The sequence below is a fragment of the Aulonocara stuartgranti genome (genome assembly GCF_965226115.1).
Source record: "Aulonocara stuartgranti genome assembly, chromosome: 15".
Taxonomy (NCBI): Eukaryota; Metazoa; Chordata; class Actinopteri; order Cichliformes; family Cichlidae; genus Aulonocara; species Aulonocara stuartgranti.
Window position 1 is genome coordinate 4,926,175 of NC_138951.1, and position 23,217 is coordinate 4,949,391.

A 23,217-nucleotide genomic window follows, 5' to 3' on the forward strand; every position below is an offset into this window, starting at 1 on the left:
GAGAACTGAACAAAAGGCAGCGAGAGTTTTGCACTGTACTCTATATTAGTTGGCTTATTAGCTGATTGCTATCAGAAAAACAGCCAAAGAAAATGGAATCATTTTGTTATTGTAACTTTAATATAATCTAAATGACATTTCATTTTTTTTCTAGTTCAGCATTTTAGAATATGGCTTACTTCCATTAAAATGTTGCCCATGAGTGTTGAGGTCCTTTAGCAGATTTGTTTTCAAACACAGAGAATAATGCATGTCAAAGCTTTTTGATTAAAAGAAAAAAGTTTTAGGAGAAGCGCAGACATGTTCTGGCATCCAGTACAGCAGACTCTAGCTTCACTAAAACTGCAGAAGCAACTGGGAGAAACTCCTCGAGCCACTGATTGTGCATATTCGTCGTGTAAATGGGTGCTTGCCGAGACGCTGGGATAGATGCAGAACACTTAACCAAAGTGGCTCCTCATTGTGCCAACTGGCCCCAGTGGTTGGATTGCAGTAGAACACAGTTTATCCTATTTTCTATGAAAGCTGAGCTTTAGTTCAGGCTCGCTTTGCTCTGACACGCTTATAAATCTTTAAGCTGTCAGCTGTTCTTCTCTCTGCCTTATGCAGCTTTGATGTTTCATGCAGCGGACGCTCACATGTGCAGAAATACACGCGCATACTTGTTTGCACTCTACAAGAACTTCCATTGTGCACCATTTTTGGCCACTTCGCAGGCAGAGGATTCTGCATCATTCTCCTGTCTAGGAGAACAGAGAGCATTTTGTAAAGGAGTTAGACAAAAAAAAAAAGACAAACAATTTGTGGTGCCGATTGTTCTGCCAGCTAACTCTCGGGATTTGGCTGTTCCCCCTAAGCAGCTGCCTGCGGGACAAAAAGACACTTTCTGAAAGCTGCCTTTCTCCTCTTCTACTTAACCAGAAATAGAAAGAAAACAAAAACTTTAGTACCATAATTTATCCAGTAATCGAGTATAATAAATCTTAAAAACCAGTAAGGCAGTGGGAGAAATGGGGAAGAGTCACCAGAGCAGCAGACAGTAATATTAGCCAGGAATGTTGGAGGGATTTAAACCTTAGTCTGGAAATAATGGAGCTGCTTTCCTGGCTGTGTTTTCCTCAAGGTTGCTTCTGCAGCATGTTCTGGGGCTACGTGAACACAACTGCTGTTTTTGGATATAAGGAGCAGCACAGCAAATTGGAGAAGCAATATTTGCTTTTAAACGCCTAAGATTGTGTGTTTGAGCCAATTTCTACACCATGATGTACTGTAACCCTCACCTCACCTGAACACACAGATACACACTGATATTTGATACTAAAGTCATCCTCTGTGATGACTAAGCACAGTCAATTACAGTATGTGTATGTACCTTTTTACTGCACTTAAAAAAGATTGCATCAATAGTGTATGGTGTGCAGTGTTTTGAGTGGCCTGTTTACTGGAAAACAGCACTGAGTCTGTGTCAGTGGTGGCGTGTTATCAGGATGTTTATTATGCGTGTATTAACCTCTTGGTCTGCTTCAGCAGCATCACTGGACAAGCTAATCCAACAAATCAGTTTAGAACATCTTGATCCCCGAATGACAGTCACTGCTGCCGGACAGCACATTTCCATTCATGGACTATAGTGTCATCCAGTTTGTTTGATTGTGTTCTGTAGCTATCGTTTTCAAAACTCGGTGAATTGCAAGGAAAAGAGTGCAGAAAATCCTCAGCGAGCAAGAGGAGTGAAAAGAATTTACAGTTTTGATGGGATTAACTGCTGTTACGTGCAGGAGACATAGAGAGAGCGCATTCATCAAAAGTTTGAATGCACAGAAGAAAATTAGACAAATTTGTTATTACATTTTTTTTTGTATCATACATAGACACTCAAAAAACTTAAAATATCTTCCACGTAATGTCAGATATTTTACTTATATATAGTTTGTTTGAAGCTGAAGAAATACTTTATTTTATTACAATATATCATAATTAAGTAGCATTTTCCCTTGTTTGCCTCCATTTATCTCCTTATATCATCCTGGTATTCCTATTTATCCATATTATATATTCTGTATTTATATATGTGTGTATATATGGTATATTTATGCTTTTATCCTTACTCTCATTCCCCTTTATTGTATCTGTAACATGCAACTTCTGTCGGTGCTGTGCTACTGGAAACTGGATTTCTCAGAGGAACTCACCCGAGGGATTAATAAAGTTTAATCTAATCTAATTTATCTCCTTATAATCTGTATATGAAGCTACGTTTAAATTAGAAGTTTATGGGTGAATATGCCAATAATTAAAAGTCAGTCAATAATTTTTCCAACATTGAGATCTCTAATGCAGTTTACAAAACAGCTGTTCTGTTTTGTTCAGTTAGTGTGCGATTTCTCATTTCTCACATACAATGCAAAGTTAAAATTTCGATTTTGCTAGACGAGTGAGCACAACTTTAATCATACTAGGGCATGCAGTACTTGGAGATTGTGGCACAACCAAAATGCAATAAACTTGTGATCTTTGAATGCTGGCTTGGAAGACAGCGACCAGGTCTGCAATGACTCGGAGTCGTTAAAAGCGAGGTTTGAAGAGGGATATTGTGGGTTTGGGGAGCTCTAAGTTCTTGTCTAGCAGAGCAGTGTGGGGAAATGACTTGGAAAAAAGTCAAACTACACTTTTTGTTGTAGATTTTTCTGTTGTGTACAGTCAGCTGACTTGTGCTTCTGCTGCTGCTGCTGTTTCTGAGGTTTCCTCTCTTTGTGAATTCACCAAACTACATTCTACAACACGTACCCCAACATGAGCCATCTTCTCCAAGCAGGTCCTGTTACTCTGGAAGTTATACTTCCATCATTAAACTCTCTGTTGCAGAATTCTCTCATCTCATCTCTCATCGTTGCATCCAAGAGTTTACATTTCAAGTTCATCAGATTCCACTGGCAGTCCTAAACTTGGAAAAGAAACTCTCATCTTCCTCTCCTGTCCTCTCTTTCTTACATCTTCCTGATCACATATTATCATTTATTCTTCCCTGGGAAAGCTAGCACAAAAACAGTTGTGTCACATTTGTCCAGCCATTTGAAAGGCTGAATTTCAAATTAACTGTCACTTGTAAAAAGAAAAAAAAGTTTGCGGCCAGTGTTTGAGCCACTTTGAAAATGTAACTTCACTGCAGTCTTCATACAGCCATAGAGGGGTTTAGATAGGAATCTGTACTGTGCGCACACACAAATTTGCATACAGCTACAGCTATTTTAGGCAGATTCTTCTTTGTTGTTAGCGCACCGCTGCCTTGAGCAGCAAGGCCCCAGAAAGTGGAGCAGCACAATAGCTTTGATGTTGTGATGTCTGCAGGGTGTTGTACTGTAAGAGCTGCAGCCAGTATACTGAGAGAGACAGGGACACATATATGTATGTGTGTGTATATATATGTATATATATATGTGTGTGTATGTGTATAAGACTTTCCAACAGCACAGATTACTGCTGAAGACAAAACCTGAACTGACACACTGCAAATGCTCAGAGCTAAACGTGTCGACGGCAGTTCACACAGGGAGAGTGGCACAAAAGTTAAAGACAGAGTGGACTGACAGTAATACTGCAGATATACTATATTGTTAGCACCAGCTATAAGAGATGTTGTTTCCCTTCTTGGGTTGCTGACTCATAGCATGGAAAATTCATTCCAGTGGTAAAAAAGGTCTGATGAAATCCTGAATGCATATTTTATTCATCTCAGAAAGAAAAACCAGCTCGCACAGCAGTGATTCAATCTCTGCTCTTATGCAAAATGCCATTACCGAGCAGTTATTGTGCTAAATTTAAATTCCACCTCCCTCTGGTTTGCCAATTTATCAGCAAAAGAGAGGATCAAAGTGCTAATTATGTTTCATGCCTCATCTTTATTTATTTATTTTTAATGTGTATCGCATCTAAAATACTTCCCTCTCCTCTGCATATGTGTTTTTTTTTAAATACCTGTGTTTCCTCTCGTCTGACAGCTTTGCTGTTCTGCTGTTCATGACAGATCAGACGAGTCACGCCAGAAGAGTAAATCTTGCGCGAGCACACAGGAAGCTTGGCACTTGGAACGTAACGCTTTGACTTTGCAGGTTAGGGTGCACAAATGTGACGGAGCCAGGTGCCAGTTAATTGAAGGATCACTGCAAAACGCTTATGAACAGCAATCACTGGCTCACACGCTGAGCAGATCTTCAAGAAACAGATAAATCTGTGTGGGAGAGAGGCGAGGTAAGAAAAGCCAAAGACCAAAGTGAAAGACTTTGAGTTGGACAAGCATCTTATTAACCCTTAGCTGACCTGAGACCCAGAGGAAAAGCGCCTAATGGGCACATTCTCTGTGCTTTTAAGAGAAGAAAATAAATAGGAGGCATACACGGGTGTTTCTGGGGCATAATTAGTCTTCACTCCTGCAAACATTTAGCAGCATGAATGAATAATTCATGTGTTTATCATTACACACTCATTAATCTGACCTTAGACACTCAAGATGACTTATTAACTCAATCCCAAAAAAGCATGCGCAAAAGCTAACTTTATAGTTTCTGTGATGCAATTTTATGTTAAAGTCATTTAGACTATCAGGGTTACATCATTCAGCTTTCTGCTGTGCGTAAAGATCGGGACTCTTTCTGCTGCATGCCTCGTTTTGAGTTCAGCATCAGAGGATTCTGGGAGAAAAGATGCAGCAATAATGCACCAGAGCCGGTCGCTGTCAGTGTTTATGTTGCATCCTGTCGCCTATGGGTGCAGTCATCATTGTCAAGGTTACATTACTCAAAGTCACTGAGGGGTGAAAGCATTTCTGACCTTGGCCTGTTTACAGCTTCAGCTTCAGAGCCCGGCCAGAGCTGTTATAACGCTAAAGAAAATCATCTTTGTACGCAGAGGCAAGGCTGAAATGAGTGAGCGCCCTTTGCACTTGTATATAATCCCCATACACCAATCACTGTGCTCTGCAAATTGCACCATTTCTGTGGAAGCGACAGAAGGACAGGATTCCCGAGCAGCTCTCCGAGATTTCTCTGTCTGTCCCTGTCAGCTTGAATTTGCCGTAGCTCTGGCTGGGTGCATTCAGACCCAGGACGATGGCATTTCGAGTGCACGCGTGTGCATGAGTGTGTGCTGTCAAGGTAAATTCAGAAGCATCTTATTTATTCATGACATTCCTGCAGTTGTGCGCATGCGCAGGTGTAATGTGTGCAAGTGTGTGTGTGTCAGTCAGGAAAAACTTGTTTTTATGTCACCCACTCCATCTTCTTCTCCCTGTCTCTTCCGCTTTTCTGCTCAAGCCTCCTTTAGCTCAAGAGCCTCATTTATTCATGCTTCTGGGCCCTTGATGCCATTTTCAGCTGGCAGCCGAGCACTCCTTTTTAAAAATTAACAGAAGTCAGTCGAGTTAACCGAAATAAATTCAACACGTCATTGTCCTGCTGGGTCCGGTGCGGAATTCAAGCGTGCACCAAAATGCAAGACAGCATTGGTGTGGATAACAAGCTATAACCTGAGAGAACGTCATTAAAACATGGGCAGCAGAGCAGGGTGTGAATGGTCTTTGAAGTCTTGGTCTTCATCATGTTTGAATAGATTCTAGTCCTGCAGGTTTTTAGTTTCTTCCCACTGCCTCGCTCTGTCACTTTGAAGTAAGGAGAAGAGTTGGTATTGTTTCCATTATTCCAGTGTTATCCTGGTGCTTTTATTTTCACAGATACTTTTCTCTTTACTGGATCAAAGTGTTTGCTCTTTGATGCTGTTTTTTTGTTCGAGTCAGGCACATTGTCTCGCAACGAGCATCCCTTATCCCGAGGGTTTAAGTGAGGGATACCACGGCGGTGACTGGTGACTCACAAAAACCCCAAAACAACAAAAAAACTTGCTGTTTGACACTATTTGATGACTTATCAATATTTTGTTCTGCTCAAAAAAGAATTAAAGACTGTGGATGGCGGGGAACCCCGTGTTTGCAGAGTGTGCTGCTGGCAGGCTGTCCGTCCAGTGACAGGTGATGCGGCATCTGGTAATTTACATGTGGGGATATCGTCTTCAGTTAGCTTCAGTAAGGAAGGGGGAGTAGCAGGCTGTGTTCATTGGATTTGTTAAGAAAAAGCCTGGACAGTAAAATATCAACACAAATCAAGAATTGCCAATTTACAATTCATACATGCTGCTACTGTTATTACTGATTATTTGGAAAATTGTCTGTTTAGCCCATCAGACTGTGGTCAGGTTAGTCCCTGCCCAGGTAACCTTTATATAGGAAACACAGGTAACAAATTCTTCAAAAACCACCTACGACACTCATATTTGAAACAAGCCACTTTAAGCCATCTTCTTCTCTGATTGGCTGCCCCCCTTGAAAGGAAGGCTTAAGGAAGTGGTAGGAGGTTGCTGTACACCCAGCCAGAGGTTTCCTGACAGAGATGACCATATTGGGGATAAAGAACTGTCTGAAACAGTGTTCAGGAGCACTCTTATGACTAAACTTTTGGCTAACAGGAATTATTTGCACATATTGTGTTCATTATTTAAAGCTATAGCCATAATATCTTGATGCACGCGCAATCATCCAGTTAAGGAAATCCCCCAAAACTGATTCCTTTCTTCTGGACACAGTATTTTCAGTGGAACAGTTTGTCCCTCATCAAAGAGACTCCTTCAGTCATAGCTGACTGCAGGTTTCCCCAATCTTATAAACAGTACATCTGCATAATGACTGAAACCAGCACTACTAACAATGGGCTGTGAGTTCAGTTTCTTTATGGTGAAAGATGTAGCCTTGATTCAGAGATGGTCTTTCCCTTTTAAATGGCCTCCCTGACTCCAAACCAGCGTTCCTCCCTTCCAGGATATGCACATCCTCATCAAGGAAAGCGTGGCCACTAGGGTGGAATTGATAAGGATTTAACGATTCTGATTCCATTATCGATTCTCATTGGCTCCACTTTCAGAGTCACCACCATCTCTAAGCAGCGTATCAAAGACGTTACATTCATGCAAATTAATTTCATGCTGAGTGTTCAAATGTTTGTGAATTTTGTTGGTTTCCTCTCTTTGTTGTGATTAGTGACGGGGTCATTACACAAAAAAGTAATTATTGCACATATTACACAGAACACTTTTCTTAAAAGTAATGCAGCACATTCCCAAAAGTTGATTCTGATCATCTGGATGTAGCGTTTTTAGTGGGAGAAATGTTTTGTCGCTCATCTAAGTGACTACTTCAGTCTCAGCTGACTGTAGGTTTCCCCAATCTTATAAACACATGGCAAACATATGTTTCTACCTGTAGTACTCACACTTTTATGTGAAATAAGTCAAATAAAGACACACACAGCTTCAAGATCAAACACACTTGGTCAGTGTTGTCAGTGAGATTGGTCTATTGTTGAGGTTGGGTTCGTCCTGTAATCTCTTATGAACTACCTTCACTGCTTCAGCGACTGGAACACAAGTAAAGATAGATGTAACATAATATGAGACCATTGTTTCCTCCATAATTGCATCTCTCATCTTCTCAACAAAATCCAAAGTGTTGTGGATGTGGTGTTCAGAGCTGCCTACCAACAGGTTGAGGATCGAAGCCAGAAACTTTGAGGTGTTATAGGTAACTGAGTTGATCGTAGAGACAAATGGTCTTAAAGGTGCACCCTGTTTATGTATCTTCGGTAAACCATACAGACTTGGTGTAGCTTCCCCTGTGGTATGAGATCTGGTCATTGTCTGAAAAAGCCATTTGAATGAGTGACAAAACATTTCTCCCACTGAAAAATCCCACTGAATTTTTGCTATAGCCATAATGTAACTGTAATTTTTTTCTAAACTGTTTAATATCTGTCTTTATGCTAAGCTGTTATAATAACCTCCAGGCTGCAATGCTGCACTTAGACTTGAGATAATCTATCGTCTCATCTATTATCAACAGGGCAAATAAGCCAAATGTCAGCCTATTCCTTCATATAATATCCCATCAGCATTTCCCCCACCATCATGTATGATACACGCTTATCTGCACCATATGCTGCCTCCACTCACACACTCTAAAAGCCAAGACTTTTCCCTCTTTTCTCCACTGCTCCTCTTTTCTGACGCAGCTCTTTCACAAGGGCCTTAAGGCCTGATCCACTAATTTTAGCTTGGCGAGGAGGCGAAGACACAGATGGGACTCTTCTTGTTAATCTCATTTGCAAGTCTAAATTGTTTCTGTTTCTCTCCTGTGTTTTTCCATTTATCGCCTTTTACCGGCACCTTGATTGATATTGTGCAGATACGGAGCACGTGACCTGGAAATGATCGTAAACAGTGCATCATCACGCTCAGTGCTATTTACAGTGTGCATGTGTTTCTGTGCATGTGTGTGCATGTGTGTGCGTGTGTGTGTGTGCGTGTGTGTGTGTGTGTGTGTGTGTGTGTGTGTGTGTTTGAGGAAAAGAGGGAAAGAAGGACGACCTAGGGGGCTGTGATAACACGATCAGATAGGAGAGCAGGCAAACCCAACCTAACACTGGAGGCCACACACACACACACACACACACACACACACACACACACGTATTACAGTCCTGCCTCATTAAGAACATGGGCAGATGCTGGACTAGTGCTTGATTACATTTGGATTAGACCATTAGTGAAATGCAGGATTAGAAGACAGAGTTGTTGTCTTGTTCACCATAATTATCTCACTTAAATCCTCCGATTTTACAGTTAAAGGAAAGTTTGACATTAGACGTCCAAATTGCTTGAAAATGACTTTCTTCTTCCTGCGCTGACAATATTTTCACCCTCCTGACCCACTGAGTGTTTTACATGATAAAGACTCAGCCGCTGTCATCAGTGGTTCAATTTTTTTTGCTTGTGACTAATGAAACATAAAGCCTCTTGAATTTATTTCCTCAGGACAAATCCATTCATATAATGGATTTCATTCATATCATTAACGCAGAAATATTTTTCAATGTGCTCGTGTGCAATGCTGTCCTTTGTCGACTATAGAGCTGACGCCTAAACATGTGATGTGGACACATTATTTGTTACAGTGTCATCATCGAGTTTCTTACTGGAGAAACTTATTATGTTGCACATCTAAACAAGTAATCACATAATGTGAAAAATATGTTCAGAAAAAAGGCAAGAGTGTTTTTATTACATGTTTATTACAGAATTAATTATTTTATGGGTGTATATATATTGCCGGTTTTTGGATGTGATTGAGGATGTTGCACACATCAAATACTTCTAGTTATTGTTTTATAACGTCTCTGTCTGATGGTGGCAGTTTATGATAGATGTTTTTGCTCTGATTTTTAGTGGTTTCTGATATCTAGATTAGAGGGGTTAAGAAGGGAAATGTCTACGTCCAGTCACAAGCTAAAGTAATGACACCACAAACTAGAAAGAAGAGAAAGAGGGGCGAAGCTGCTTTGGGATTAACTCTGGAGCTGATAAACTCTCTGCTCCCCACATATGACCAACTCACCCTGTTTCTCTCTTCTTTGTTTTAATGTCTCCTCCAGTGAGCAGAGTATCTGCCAGGCGCGGGCCTCTGTCATGGTCTACGATGACACCAGCAAGAAGTGGGTGCCCATCAAGCCTGGCCAGCAGGGATTCAGCCGCATCAACATCTACCACAACACTGCCAACAATACCTTCAGAGTGGTGGGAGTCAAACTGCAGGACCAGCAGGTAAGAAGTGCAGATGCTGGAGGTAAACTTGTTGCTGTGGGAGGATTGCAAATAGTCTGGATTGTGACTTGACTATACTGAAGGAGAGTGAGTGAACCAATGAAGTCTTAAAAATTTCTTCAGTCAAAGTCTGTGTGTGTGCGTGCTTCAAACCTCGTGAAATCTTAAAGCTCACCCGCCTCCGCTGTGACTTGAGTGAAATCTTCTTCACCGTCTGTCAGCCTCTCCAACGGCAACAGCTCATTAGCACTCGGCTCTTTTGCACCGCCGCAGACGTGTTTGGCGATAAGACGCGGAACACATGTAAACAGCGGGGTTATCAAGCACAGCAGTAATCAAAAACTGACAACTACAAAGATGTCTGAAAGTGGCAGAAAACCTACAAAGATTCAGAAAATGAAAATGGAGATTAAATAGCCAAAGGGATAACTTTTTCTTTTTTGGGGGGTGGTGGAATCTGGAGGATCGGAGCCTAAACCAGCTGCCATAGGACGAGAGGCTGGGGTATACCCTGGACAGGTTGTCAGGCTTTTGCAGGGCTATCAAGTATCATTTCAAAAGTTAAATATTAAACAACTCATTTAAAAAAAGGTTAACTAACAGAACCTACGCCAGCCAGCTGATTGCATTAAGACACTAAGACTTTGACTGCTGAAGTTCAAACTGAATCAGTGTGCAACATAATGGTGACGAAAGGTAATTTAAGTGATTCTGAATATGACATGGCTATTGGTGCCAGATGGGCTGGTCTGTGTATTTCAGAAACGGCTGATTTACTCTGACAATTATCTCTAGTTCACAGTGAATGATCAGGAAGAGGAAAGAGGAAAAAAAATGGCGGTTCTCTGGGTGAAATGTGTTGTTGATGCCGCAGGTCAGACCAGAGTGGTCACTGTTTTGAGCTGAATGAAGCAAACTAGGATGACAAACTAGTGAAGGAAATAAAAACACCTGAGGAAATAACCTACAAAATAAAACAGGAAATAACACGACAAACAATACACCTTTTTCCCTCGCTGTGTGTTTATACACCTCTCTGCATTTAATTATTAGTTATTATTAATCTCTGGCTCTCTTCCACAGCACGTCTTTGTGCCGTATTCTTCCCCACGCTCCCAACTGGCTGCCCCTCCCTGAGCCTGGTTCTGCTGGAGGTTTCTTCCTGTTAAAAGGGAGTTTTTCTTTTCCACTGTTGCCAAAGCACGTGCTCTTTGGGGGTCATATGATAGTTGGGGTTTTCTTTATTTTCTTTGTATTTTTTTAGGGTTGAGACTTTACAATATAAAGTGCCTTAAGGCAGTTGTCGCTGTGATTTTGCGCTATAGAAATAAAACTTAATCGAATAAACTCACTCAGTTGGATATAAAATCACACAGCAGGGACTAAGTATTAAAGAGAACACGATACAGATGTCTTCTCTTCAGATGTTACTGTTACTGTGAATTTTGGAATTAAACTCAAAAGAATTGCCCAGAGCTCGAAGAGTTAAGTAGATGTCAGTGGGTAGCTGTGGAAAAACAAGATATAAACGACAGCATTTTTTCACAGCTGTGTTTCTTCTAAGTTACAGCTCATGATGTAAGCAACATAAAAATGAGAAACACAATGACTATTACAAGCTGTGCTGCTCTCAGACACAAAAATGTTTTATCTTTACAGTGGCGCAAAACACAGCGCATTCAGAATCCACAAATCCTTCCAAACAATGCAAGTTATGACCGTGTTGTATGTCTATGGGCGCGCTGCCATCTGTGGATTTAAATCATTTTTCAGATAAAAAAAAAAAGAAGAGAGAAATAACCTTGAAAAATAAAAACTCTCCGATAAAAGCGAAATACTTTCCAGTTTTTTCCTAACTGATGACTGCCTTTCCTGCATTCTCCTCTTGTCCTTCAAAGGTGGTCATCAACTACTCAATAGTGAAGGGTCTCAAGTACAACCAGGCCACACCAACCTTCCACCAGTGGAGGGACGCCAGGCAGGTCTATGGCCTCAACTTCGCCAGCAAGGAGGAGGCCACCACCTTCTCCAATGCTATGCTCTTTGCCCTCAATGTCCTCAGTGCTCAGGATGGAGGTGCGTTTTCCCACAGTACAAGACGCACACATGCACACACACTTGAGAAATGGAGGATGTCTTCTTATTTCATTTTATTACTCGATAGTTAGCTCCACTTTATTTCTCTCAGATAAGCACTCGGCACTTTTAATTCACAAAACTGGGCTGAACATGTGTGACTTAACACGGCGGGCAAAATGGTTAAAATGGGTTCAAATGTCATGTCATCATGGGTATGTGAGATTAGCTCTCTCTGAACTTTCCATGAACCAGCAGAGATGATAACCACTCCCTTACATTCTTTATGTACACGTGTAGAGTGATAGTGTGATGCAAATTAGTGTCAAGCAAAATTCAGAGTGTAGCTCTGAACAGTGGGCTGCTTAACTGCTGAAAGCTGCTGGATCATAGCCCATAAGAGTGGGCGATATAGTGGCAAAGTCATATCACAATATTTCAAGAAAATGTGTGACATTTCAGAAGATATAGGAAAGAAATACTGAATGCTTTATTGATGTTTGTAGTAATTTTAAAAAGAGCAACTTTTTCACTAAGTTGCTGCATATTTCCTTATTTTAAGTGTGAATCTATTGAAATGTGAACACAAAAGTAGCCTAGGTTGTGTTTACCCTTGAAATTTCAAAGTAAAAGTGTAAAATGACTGCTTAACACTTTAACAATAATAATAACTAAAGTTAACCTTGTAACTCTCCAGGAGCCTGTATGATTGGGTTGGGCTTTTTAATCAGCTGCTTAAAGCCTTGTTTGGCGGGCGTGGTTTGTGGCGCGGCTGAGGTGGAGGCTGACACACCTGAGGTGCATCAGCTCGTCACGCCTCCCCTGCATATAAGAGTGAAATGGGTCCTGAATGAATGTTTTTCCATTACATGTGGCTGCGAACTGAAAAGCTGCAGCCGGGAACCGTAAGAAACAAGCAACTGAGAATAAAGAAAGAAGTATGCTGAAAAGCATTGAAGTGTGGTCTTTACTGCCACGCCTTGCTTTTCTATCACATTGATAGAAAAGCAAGTATTGATACTTTGTATCTATCCTCTAAGTTCAGTATGTAGCCCACTCAACTGTGTTAAATAAATTGTTTTTTCATGAAATTAAAAAATATACCTCAAACATGCCCCTTTTTGTATTCACTTTTATTTATTGCCTAAAGCACATTTAAACAACAGAAACTGGCCTGAAGTGATTCCAGGTCTCCTACAAACCCAGTTTCAAAATACATTAAAAGTTCAAAGGTGTGTTTTGTTGTGTTAGCTAATTATTTTTGAAATTAAAAGTCACACTGATATAGTGGTCATTAAATGAGAAGCTGCTTTCCTCTTATATAAGCTGCCTTTATAGGTTGAAAGTAGTATCGGTATTGGCAATACTGACCCTGTATTCACTTGGTCACATATCATCAGCTGTTCCTATTATCTCCTCCTTTGTACCCTCCTTGCATTCAGGGTGTTTTTGCCTCGTGTGCTGAAACACTCTTTCCATTTCCATCTTTAACAGATTTCCCTGAAATATTTTGCAGAGCACTGCGATTCACTGGAAGTTGTTGAAGTAGCTCCCTTTTATGTAATAAATTGTCATCCGAGCTCTCAGATACACTTCGGCACTTCGGATATTGCAGTATATTTTTATTTCACATAGAAATTTCCACCTGTATCATTGCAGAGAATGCGATATAGCACAGACCTAACAACCGTAGACTCAGCAACGGACAGTTCAGTCAAGCTGAAATAAAAGATGTGCAGGTCTGAGACTCATGGTGAAATTACAGAAGAGGCAGGAAAGGTTTCCTGCGGGAAGTGATCTAAAAATAGTAGCCATACTTGAAGTTGTCTGGATATCACAGAAGGTTGACTCTGTTCATCTGGATGCAGAGTCTTCAGCAGGAGAAACGACAGTTTGCATATTAGCGATCATGAAGCTGACCCCGTGGCTCATTGATAGTTTTGGTTGGAATGCAGCTGCACTGTTTATAAGTTTGGGGCTGAGCCTAAATTAGTCACTTGGAGCATTGATAAAATATTTGTCACACTGAAAACTTTCTCAGTGTCTTTCAAGGGGCAATAGAGACTCTAACATCACCACATCAATCTGTCATGACATCACTTCACTGGGGGCTTAGCAATAAGATTAATTCTTTAATCTATTATAGATCAAAGATAGAGCTATCTGACATGCAGACAGACACAAATGTAATTATTTAATTAATATAAGCTGCATTTCATTGTGATCCCCACCAGGGCTTGCTGGGACACATCAGTGGAAACAGAGCTGTCGTCAGTGTTATTGGTTCCATCGGTGTTTTTCCTGCTGTAAGCCAAAACGTCTGCAAAAGGTTCTATTTAAAGACTTCAGCAGCGAGTATACATACAAGACAGGCAACCTCAATCCTCCAGAGTTCTGTGTATATGTGTGTGAGAAGAGAGACAGACAAATGTAAACTGAGGAGCGACTGAGAGGCAGAGTGACTGTCACAGCTTGCCAGTTATTACTCCAGCAGCAGCAGCAGCAGCGGCGTGCTTCCCCCTCCAGTCCCCTCCAGCCTCTTAATTAGAGTGAGTCATTGAGAAGATCTCCCTTGGGCCCCGTTCTAGAGAGCAGATCTTTTCATCTGCCTAATAACATGGGATGGGGAACAAAGAGGCTCGAGTGACAGCAGCCAAACGCAAGTGCACAAACACGTTGGGGAAGCATGTGCACATCTGACAGATAGAGAGACTGATAGCATCTCAGTGCTACCAGCTTGCCATGATACAGCGCTCACAAAGGTTGTATCATAACACACACAGATCAACTTTTATATTTACGCACAAGTGCGTGATCAAGGGGGAGAATTAGGAAATTAGTTTATTCCGGTATGTTGTTTCCTATTTTTATTTCTCAGCATGGCACAGGACCTGATTTTTGCATATCCATGCTCTCCAGCTGATTACATAAGACACGTTCACACTTTGTAAAGCTGAAACCAGAACATGGGTGTTCCTTGCTTGTGCCTAACACCCTCTAGTGGTAAGGAAGTCAAAACCTGACCTTTTGTCCTTAAAATTGCTTTCACCTTTAGAGAGGAAATATTACATGATGTAGGATATAAAACTGAGGAGAGGATCAAAAAGGAACATATGAAACAGCCGAGCACTGTTTATTCTTATTGCTTTGAAGGCCTATTTTCTCTGGGTTTTACAGAAAGATGTAACCTGTCACTTGTAAAAAGTGATCACTGTGTAAAAGTGATAACCAAAAGTGCCAAATGAACTCATATTTTGGAAGTAAGATAGGTCATTAATGGAATAAAACAAAAATATGATTGTTTAACATTTCATAAAATGGTATTAGCCAAAATAAGCCATTTTTAAGACCTACATGTAAGACCTGACAGGTGACAAAATAAAGGGAATATTTAAACTCTCGACTCTCTATAAATAGGAGTCGTCTATTCCAGGAAGACATACAGAAAAGGATGCGAGTCATATGCTGTGGTCAGCATCCAGCCACCCAACTGAACACCTGCATTAACACTGTAAACTTTGGGGGTCACTGACCTCTCAGGCCCACCAGAGAAATCCTTGTATGATATGAAACTATTGATTGATCAACTATTGATTAAAGGGAATCACTGGAGGATGGTTTTGCACTCATCCACTAGACCTTCAGAGACTTAGCAAATCAATGCTGGGAAGTGCTGACGATGTTCTGGTGGCAGGTGGGGACGCAACTGCTTACAGAGGGCACTGGCACTGTTGTTGTTCTGGAGCTTATTAGAGCACCGGCCATTTGCTATCTTGTCACATGACACCCAAACACCAACTAAAGAATAAACTTTTGTTACTTATGTGACAAAAAAACACTTTTGTTACTTAGTAACTCTTTATCCCCGCCCCCCACATGTTTGAGCCTTGATGTAAACCTGGAGTGCACGTGGATCATCTCGCTGTAATATTTGTGTGGCTAAGCAGCACTAGGCTGTGTAGCCTAGAGACAAAGTCGACCTTTTGAAACATTAAGCAGATATTCTCGCTGTGCTGCTGCCGCTCCTGGTGTTAGTTTCAAGAAGATGACAGATGATACTGTTGGTGAGGTAGGATGGGAGGAGGAGGGAAAGGCAGGCAGGTGAGGTGTGTGAGAGAGAGAGAGATAGTGAGGGAGATGATGAATGGAGAAGAAAAGAAGGAGGGAGAGGAAGAGGAGCTGAAGGCAAGAGATGGTTAGGAGGGAGTGGGTCTGTCAGTGCCTCTGTGTTTGCTGCAGCCGGTTTCTCTTCTTCAGCATGTCGTGTAGGTAAAAAAAACTGTGTGTGCAAACATCTGCATGACAATTCTGATTTTGAGTTTGTGTGTGTAGTTTTTGTGTGTTAATGGCTATTATTGTGTTATTATAATCCAGTAAATGGCAGAGTCAGTCAGGAATCATTAGCTGAATAGGGTAAACAAACTCAAATGGAACATATATTGGAATATTTAAACCAGTTAAAGCAGTGCAATACTCTGTTGTAGAGCGTGGCCTTTTTCAAACATGTAGAATAGCTTTTGTGTTAGTAACCCCTCCCTAAACCTGGTTCTGCTGGAGGTTTCTTCCTGTTAAAAGGGGGTTTTCCTTCCCACTGTCACCAAGTGCTTGCTCACAGGGTGTTTTCTGATTGTTGGGTTTTTTCTGTATGTAGGGTCTTTGCGTTACAATATAAAGCACATTAAGGCAACTGTTGTTGTGATTTGCTGCTGTATAAATAAAAATGAATTGAATTGAACTTGGCAGGCTCTGTTACTCACTCATCTAGTAGAAATAAATCCAACTAAACATCTCTTTTGAGTCCTCTATCCTCTATCAGTCGATAGGGTCGTTTTTCTCTTCAATACATTCTGAAATCAACATTTTACTTTTGCAGTGATAGTGTCATGGCACTTGGCCCACGACCCAGTTTTTTATGTATTTTAGTTTTATTCTTGGATTATTGTATGTTCTCAGTGTCATCATCACCAGTGTGTGAATGTGTGTGTGAATGGGTGGATGACTGGATATGTAAAGCGCTTTGGGGTCCTTAGGGACTAGTAAAGCGCTATATAAATACAGGCCATTTGCCAATTTGTCAACCAAAAACTGCTGGTTTGAGGTTCAGTTCAATTCAATGCTGTAAAGGTCCAAAGCTCTCGATTTACATATTGATCTACGTCCCTACCCTTACCTATGGTCATTAACTCTGGGTAGTGACCAAAAGAACGAGATCGCAGAAATGAACTGCATCTGAAGGGCAGCTGGCCTCTCTTTTAGAGGACATCGAAAGGAGTTCAGCAGGTCACTATAATACACATAAAGCTCTGTCTGTGTGCTGGTTTGGTTGTCTGCCAGCTCCTTCCCTGAAGGTTCTTATCTACATCAGATATTGTGATGTCTTCATGTTGCCTAGCAACTACATAGCAGTCAGCTAAAGTAACCTGTTTTTAGCATTTATGAACCTGTAACACCTTATAGAAGCACCATATGATTTTTATATCATTACAGTAACATCTCACTTATAGCTTTAAAACTTCAGGTATATATTATGATGCTGTCAGGTTGCCCATCAGCCACTTAGCATTGGGCTAAAATTGTTTACATTGTTTGCTTATATGACACGTGATAAAAATGCATTTTAATTTCACATGCAACACCACAAACAGGCCAAGCATGCACGGGCATTTATTAGTAAATTAAATTTTGTTGGGTCTAAACCTGTTCTGGACAAAACCTGGATTCTAAAAATATAACATTAGGATCTAAGATGAAACACCATGCATGTGTGTAGGACAGGTGTCTGATAGCAGCCATGACTCAAAGCTTTTGCCATCGTTGTATTTTTGGGTTTCTGTTACTTGATCAATAGCAGCCATTAGCACCATCAGCCAGAGTCTATTCCATTAGAGGTGTGAGCAGTGGAGAGAATCGTCAGTGAGCAGTGACCCTGAAAACAGGCTGACTATGTAGAGCCATAAAACTGTTATGTAAGGGACATCTTTACGTAGACAAAAGGGAACATGGTCTATAGAGTTTTATGCCTATTTCAAACACTTTTACAACTCTTGATTAGATTTAAAGGGAAGTGATCATAAATCAACCAAAAAGTAACCAAAAAAACACCACAAGATTCCTCCTTACTTACTTCCTTAATCCAGAGGAATTCAGTCATGAGAACATCCTTGACATTGACATCTGATTTAATTGTAAACCCCAAGTTGAAGTCTTATCATGTGTTCAATTAATTGCATTTCCTTTCTGGCTCTATCTGCAGATCTCACTTATGGTAGTAAAAGGATTAGATACCAAAAGCCTTGTAGCTCAGACAATAATGACTCTCGCATACAGTATATTTGATTTTGAGCCTCATCCACCAAAGGAGATGCCACAATGGTTTGTTTTTACTGAGTTTGTAACCACAGCTGACAGAATTTCCTCTGTTCTCAGTTAGGTTCATCTGTTTAGAAAGAGCAGCTCAGACACTCTCCAGACCTCGCTCAGCCGCTCTGTTTCTAGTTTTGGTGATTCATAAACCCGTCGGCAAGTTGTATTTCACCCCAGAAGTACTCGTGGGGCTCTGGCTGACATTTGTTTGTGCGCTTGCATGTGTTTGTGCTCATATTGACATTTGTGTGAATTTAAAAATTTAAGAGAAGGCCGCTCTCAGATGTCGCCTCACTGCAGCATTACGAATCAAATGACTTGTCTCTAAAAGAGTGCAGGAGTAAACAGAAGGACAGCGTTGCAGCAGGACATCTTCTGCTCCCCTTCAACAGTAAAAGTGCATGAATGAGTTTAAGCTCATTTACATGAAGTCGGGGATTATCATGCTTTTCACTGCACATTACTTATTATGGAAATGAGACAACATAATGATCAGTCACTGTTACGTTCCTTGTGATTTTATAGTTAATTATCTTGACTGGCACTAATTTTAACTGACATAATAGTGCTGATAATGAAACATTAAGGTCAACTTCACTCTATTTGTGTCTTTTTCTTTCTTTCTGTTTTCATTTGCATCTTTAGGTCCAGCTCTCCAGCGCCAAGTCCAGAATGGACCGACTTCAGATGAGATAGAAGCTCAGAGAGCAAGGTATCATTTAAAAAAGACGTTTTCTCCTTCTTTGCAAGGCAGTCTATGTAACATGAACCCCTGTTAGCAGATTATTTATTTGTTTATTTTTAAGCCCACCTTGTCTGGCAGCTTTTGCAATCAGAAAAATGATCTGAATGAACTGTGGTGCCAAAAAAGTGGGAGAAAATTAGTATCTTGTCATCCATGAGAAGAATATTTTTAGTGAAGGATCACAGGCTCTTGTGAACTGAAGCAAAACTCATCCCTCCCCTCCTCTTACTGTCCTCTGTATCCCTCCTACCTTCCAGTGGGTCACAATGATAAAGACTGAAAGTTTTACAGTAATGGCTAAAACACAAGTAGTCCCCGTTTTCTAAATCATAGTGGCAGATTAAAATATACAAAGTAGTGGATAAGCAGTATTCAAAATGACCCTTAAGGCCATTTCCACGGTTTACACTGTGGCTTGCCTTTCTTCCACTGCGCCTGCTGTTCCTCTCTCCACTTCAGAGACGGACTCGGACACAACGAGGTCTTTGTTGCTGTTTTTAAACTTATTTCAGCTCCGCCTGCTGGTTCATCTAAATGCCGAATGCCAGTACTTAAGAGAACAAATATGAAGGGAATTATGGCTCTGTCTGATCCCCATGTCGGATGAACTGTTCCTCTGCCACAAAGGATTATGTCTGCGATTGTGAGGGGAGATTGCGTGCGTTTGCGTCCTGGTCAGCGGAAGCAAATTAATTTCAGAGAACCGTTGTTTACTAAGCACCTCTGCTCCTGCTGTGCGCACGCTGCTGTCACATCAGACAGGTTGCTGCCTCAGATGTCACATCGCATATCTCCTCAAATCAAAGACAGAGATGTAATGAGATAGGTGGGATAAAGATCGAGGAGAAAAGTGATGTTGGCTTGGATGAATGAGGAGCAGGAGATGGGCACACTGCATGATATAAGACACAAAAACTTGTTTACTTACTAAAACGCAGGTGAAGAACAAATCAGGAATGATCTGATAGTTCAGGAGGCATTCATCAGCACCTTCATAATTAGCCCTAATCAAGGGCTGTACAGTAGACCCAGCTGGAAGATAATTCTGGCTCATTGGGTAATAATTATTTAATAATTATCTGTCAATATAATATAGCTCTTCACTTTCTTTATGAGTCATTAATTAATAACTAATACAAAGCCATTCATGTGTCTTATTAAGCAGATCTCAGTGGATCCTCATTACCTCGCTATTACCTCAAATAAGGTGAATGCTTAGTAGTAATTCATTTGTTCCTCTGGAAAGTGCAGAGCAATTAAGTTATTGGGGGATTATTTGTGAAATCAGGTATTTCTGAGTCGATTTTTTTAGTAAGCAAGCAGGTTTTTGTGTCCATCTTTGTTAAGTGTTACCATGTTGGGATGTGAATTCAAACCTCTGACTCACGGTGACAGCATGCGAGAAAAACTCACCATCTGCTAGAGCTTGAGTGCAGTTCGTACAGTGGTCTCATTAGACTTTATACTAAACAACAGCAATTAAGGTAGTGACTTTTAGTTAAAACTCCAAAGAAAAACATGTTTCAAATAATTACACTATTTTTTGTGTTGTTTTGCCTCATTTCCGATGTGATTCCAAAGAGCTCACCTGGGCCACGCACTGTTTCCTATGCCCAGAGTTACCAAATGAAAACAGACAGACACTAACAAAGACTCAATGGCAGGGAAGGACTATTTATACACACATTATGTAATCATAGGAAGCGGACACATCAGGTTAATGAGACACGGCTGGAACCAATCAAGGTAATTACACATGAGAAGTAAAAGAGACACAAACTAACAAAGTAAACCAGGAAGAAACTAACTAAATACTGAGCCACTAACTAACTCATACACACACACACACAGCAATACTGGGGGTGGTGGGAGAAATAAACCAAAATACAGGGAATCAGATATAAGCAACAAACTCTAAACGCTAACAGAAACTACCTTTCCAGTTTAACAATAGCTAAACACCAAGTATCCTTAAAAACTAAACATCATCATATAGAAACCAACAAGAAAATGCATATTATGTAGATGAGAATACAAAACTTAATAGGAACTCAAAATCCTGGAATGATAATGAAACAAACATGAAACTAAACTATAAATAAATTTAAAAAAAAGAAACTATAGTAGAACCCATCCCATAATCTAAATGTTATAGAAGAATACCAAACTCCAAACCCAGGGGCTGTGACAGAAACTACCTGACACAAACGATGATTATGACTTAAGAAGAAATATCCCAAAAGAACGTGTGGAGCTTTAATATCTGATAAATATTGGATCAAGCAGTTGGAACATTTGAAATCAAAACCTAATGCCGATCCTAGCGCATCTTTGAGGCAAGTGGACATTTCTCTGTCTATTACTGTGCGATGGTTTTCTGAACTTTTCCTGTAGGTGGGTAAATTGTCAGATTTTAGGACAAGATTTGACATGTTTGATATTAAGTGAGCAGCTGTGATCCTTCTTGTCTCTGCAGGCAAATGATGGAGCAACAGCAGCAGCAGATGCAGGCGCACATGGAGCGGGAGCGACGGTCCTCCAACTCAGGTACTCACACGAAGTGCACAGGTCAGCTAAGGTTCAGCTGGTAAAAATAGTTCTTTCATTCAATTTAAAAATGGTCCGCGTCTTCGCCTAAGTGCATCTGAACCCACACAGGTATAAGTGCGGATAAATATTGCACAAAGCGACTGAGTTTCAATCACTCGCTGCACTTTTCCTCTAGGTTCTCCTTTCCAAGGCCATCCTGCTGTGCTCTCCGTTGCCCCACCAGTAGTACCTCCACCGGTGATCATGGGCGGCCCACCTCCTCCTCCACCACCGCCAGGCCCGCCGCCACCGTCAGCAGGGGCGCCGCAACCTCCTCTCCCTCCTCCACTGCCCTTAGGCGGAGGAAGCCACGGGGATGAGACCTCTGCGCCGACAGGTCTTGCGGCTATGATTGCTGGAGCCAAACTACGCCGTGTTCAAAGAGTGAGGCAACACTTTATGATGTTTGGGTGAAATTTCTGTAAACCATGCGGGATATAGCTGGATTATCTCCTTCAGATTTGACTGACATACTTTAAAATGTTCATGATTTGCACATAGCAGGGAGTAACCCACAGTTGTCGTTTTTTTTCCTCTGCTTTCTTCAGCCTGATGACAGCTCTTCAGGTGCCAAAAATGAAGCTAACCGAACAAGTGGGGGGAGTGGAGGACTGATGGAGGAGATGAATGCTCTGTTGGCACGAAGGTCAGATCAATACAGGCCGAAGGTCTTTTTCTCTCACATACTGTTGCTATATTAGATACAGCTGGTCACTGAAATCTTTAATTTTTTGTTTAGTTCATTCTGGAATTTCAATGAAATTCCTTTTTCTCACTTGAGGCTTCTTCTTTCCTCCAGAAGGAAAGCAGCTTCAGAGAAGCCCGAGGACAGCCAAAATGTAAGTGCGTGCGAAACGGAGATGGTTTGCAATTCATGAAGCTGAGCACTGCTCGCTCTGTGATTTACGGTGATAATTAGGGTAACGGTTTAGGCAGGGATCAGGATAATGTTGATGCTGATTATATAAGGGTGATAATGATCATTGTTATCATTTGTGTTGTGATGGAAACATCGAGAAATGATGATAAAAGCTCAGTAATAATCATTAATCACAAGGAAATCAGATTAAAGAAGCCTGGTTTCACACAGGTGAGACTGATATTTGCAGAATATTCTGCATCAAACTGCTGGCTCGCTAACGAGGATAATAGCATTTGTGGTATTGTGAGTGATGCTTACCGATTTCATTGTGCTTCTCTAGGATGACCCAAATTCTCCGTCGCCCAGCACTCGGAGTGGACAGAACGCAACGGGTGAGAAAACTAAACGCAGTTACGTCTGTGAAGGTTCTCAGTCATCCAGGTCATTGTAGTCAAAGGAGCTTGCAAAGAAAAGCGTCTGGACTTCTTTGACCCTGGAGAAACCATGGGGTCAAATTTGACCCCATGGTTTCCCTAGTAAACCAATGGGGTCGGATCTGACCCCATGGGTTCTCCAGGGTTAAGTTGCTTGAAGACGTTTCACCTCTCATCCGAGAAGCTTCTTCAGTTCTAAGGTCATATGGTGGGGAGTCCCAGATTTAAACCTAGTGGGAGTGTCCCCCCACAGAGGGACGAAAGGACCCCCTGATGATCCTCTAATCGCCTGAGCCTAGGTGAAGAAGCTTCTCGGATGAGAGGTGAAACGTCTTCAAGCAACTTAAAGAAGTCCAGACGCTTTTCTTTGCAAGCTCCTTTGACTAAACGCAGTTACAAACCACGTTTGAAACACATGAAAAAGGTGTGGGATGGAAAAGTAAAAATATTAG

At 41.1% G+C, this 23,217-nt stretch overlaps 1 protein-coding gene across 4 annotated transcripts in view; it reads left to right on the forward strand.

The window, feature by feature from the left end:
• Positions 1–23,217, forward strand: part of evlb (Enah/Vasp-like b) — a 49,793-nt gene that overhangs the window by 21,832 nt on the left and 4,744 nt on the right. For 3 of the 4 annotated variants that reach the window (XM_082506552.1, XM_082506553.1, XM_082506550.1), the window contains exons 2-9: positions 9,528–9,696; positions 11,595–11,772; positions 18,781–18,847; positions 21,357–21,427; positions 21,606–21,853; positions 22,018–22,115; positions 22,269–22,308; positions 22,672–22,723. In XM_082506552.1, coding sequence (XP_082362678.1) covers positions 9,528–9,696; positions 11,595–11,772; positions 18,781–18,847; positions 21,357–21,427; positions 21,606–21,853; positions 22,018–22,115; positions 22,269–22,308; positions 22,672–22,723 — 923 coding nt within the window. The remainder of the gene's footprint in view (positions 1–9,527; positions 9,697–11,594; positions 11,773–18,780; positions 18,848–21,356; positions 21,428–21,605; positions 21,854–22,017; positions 22,116–22,268; positions 22,309–22,671; positions 22,724–23,217) is intronic. The other variant, XM_082506551.1, reaches the window with a different exon arrangement.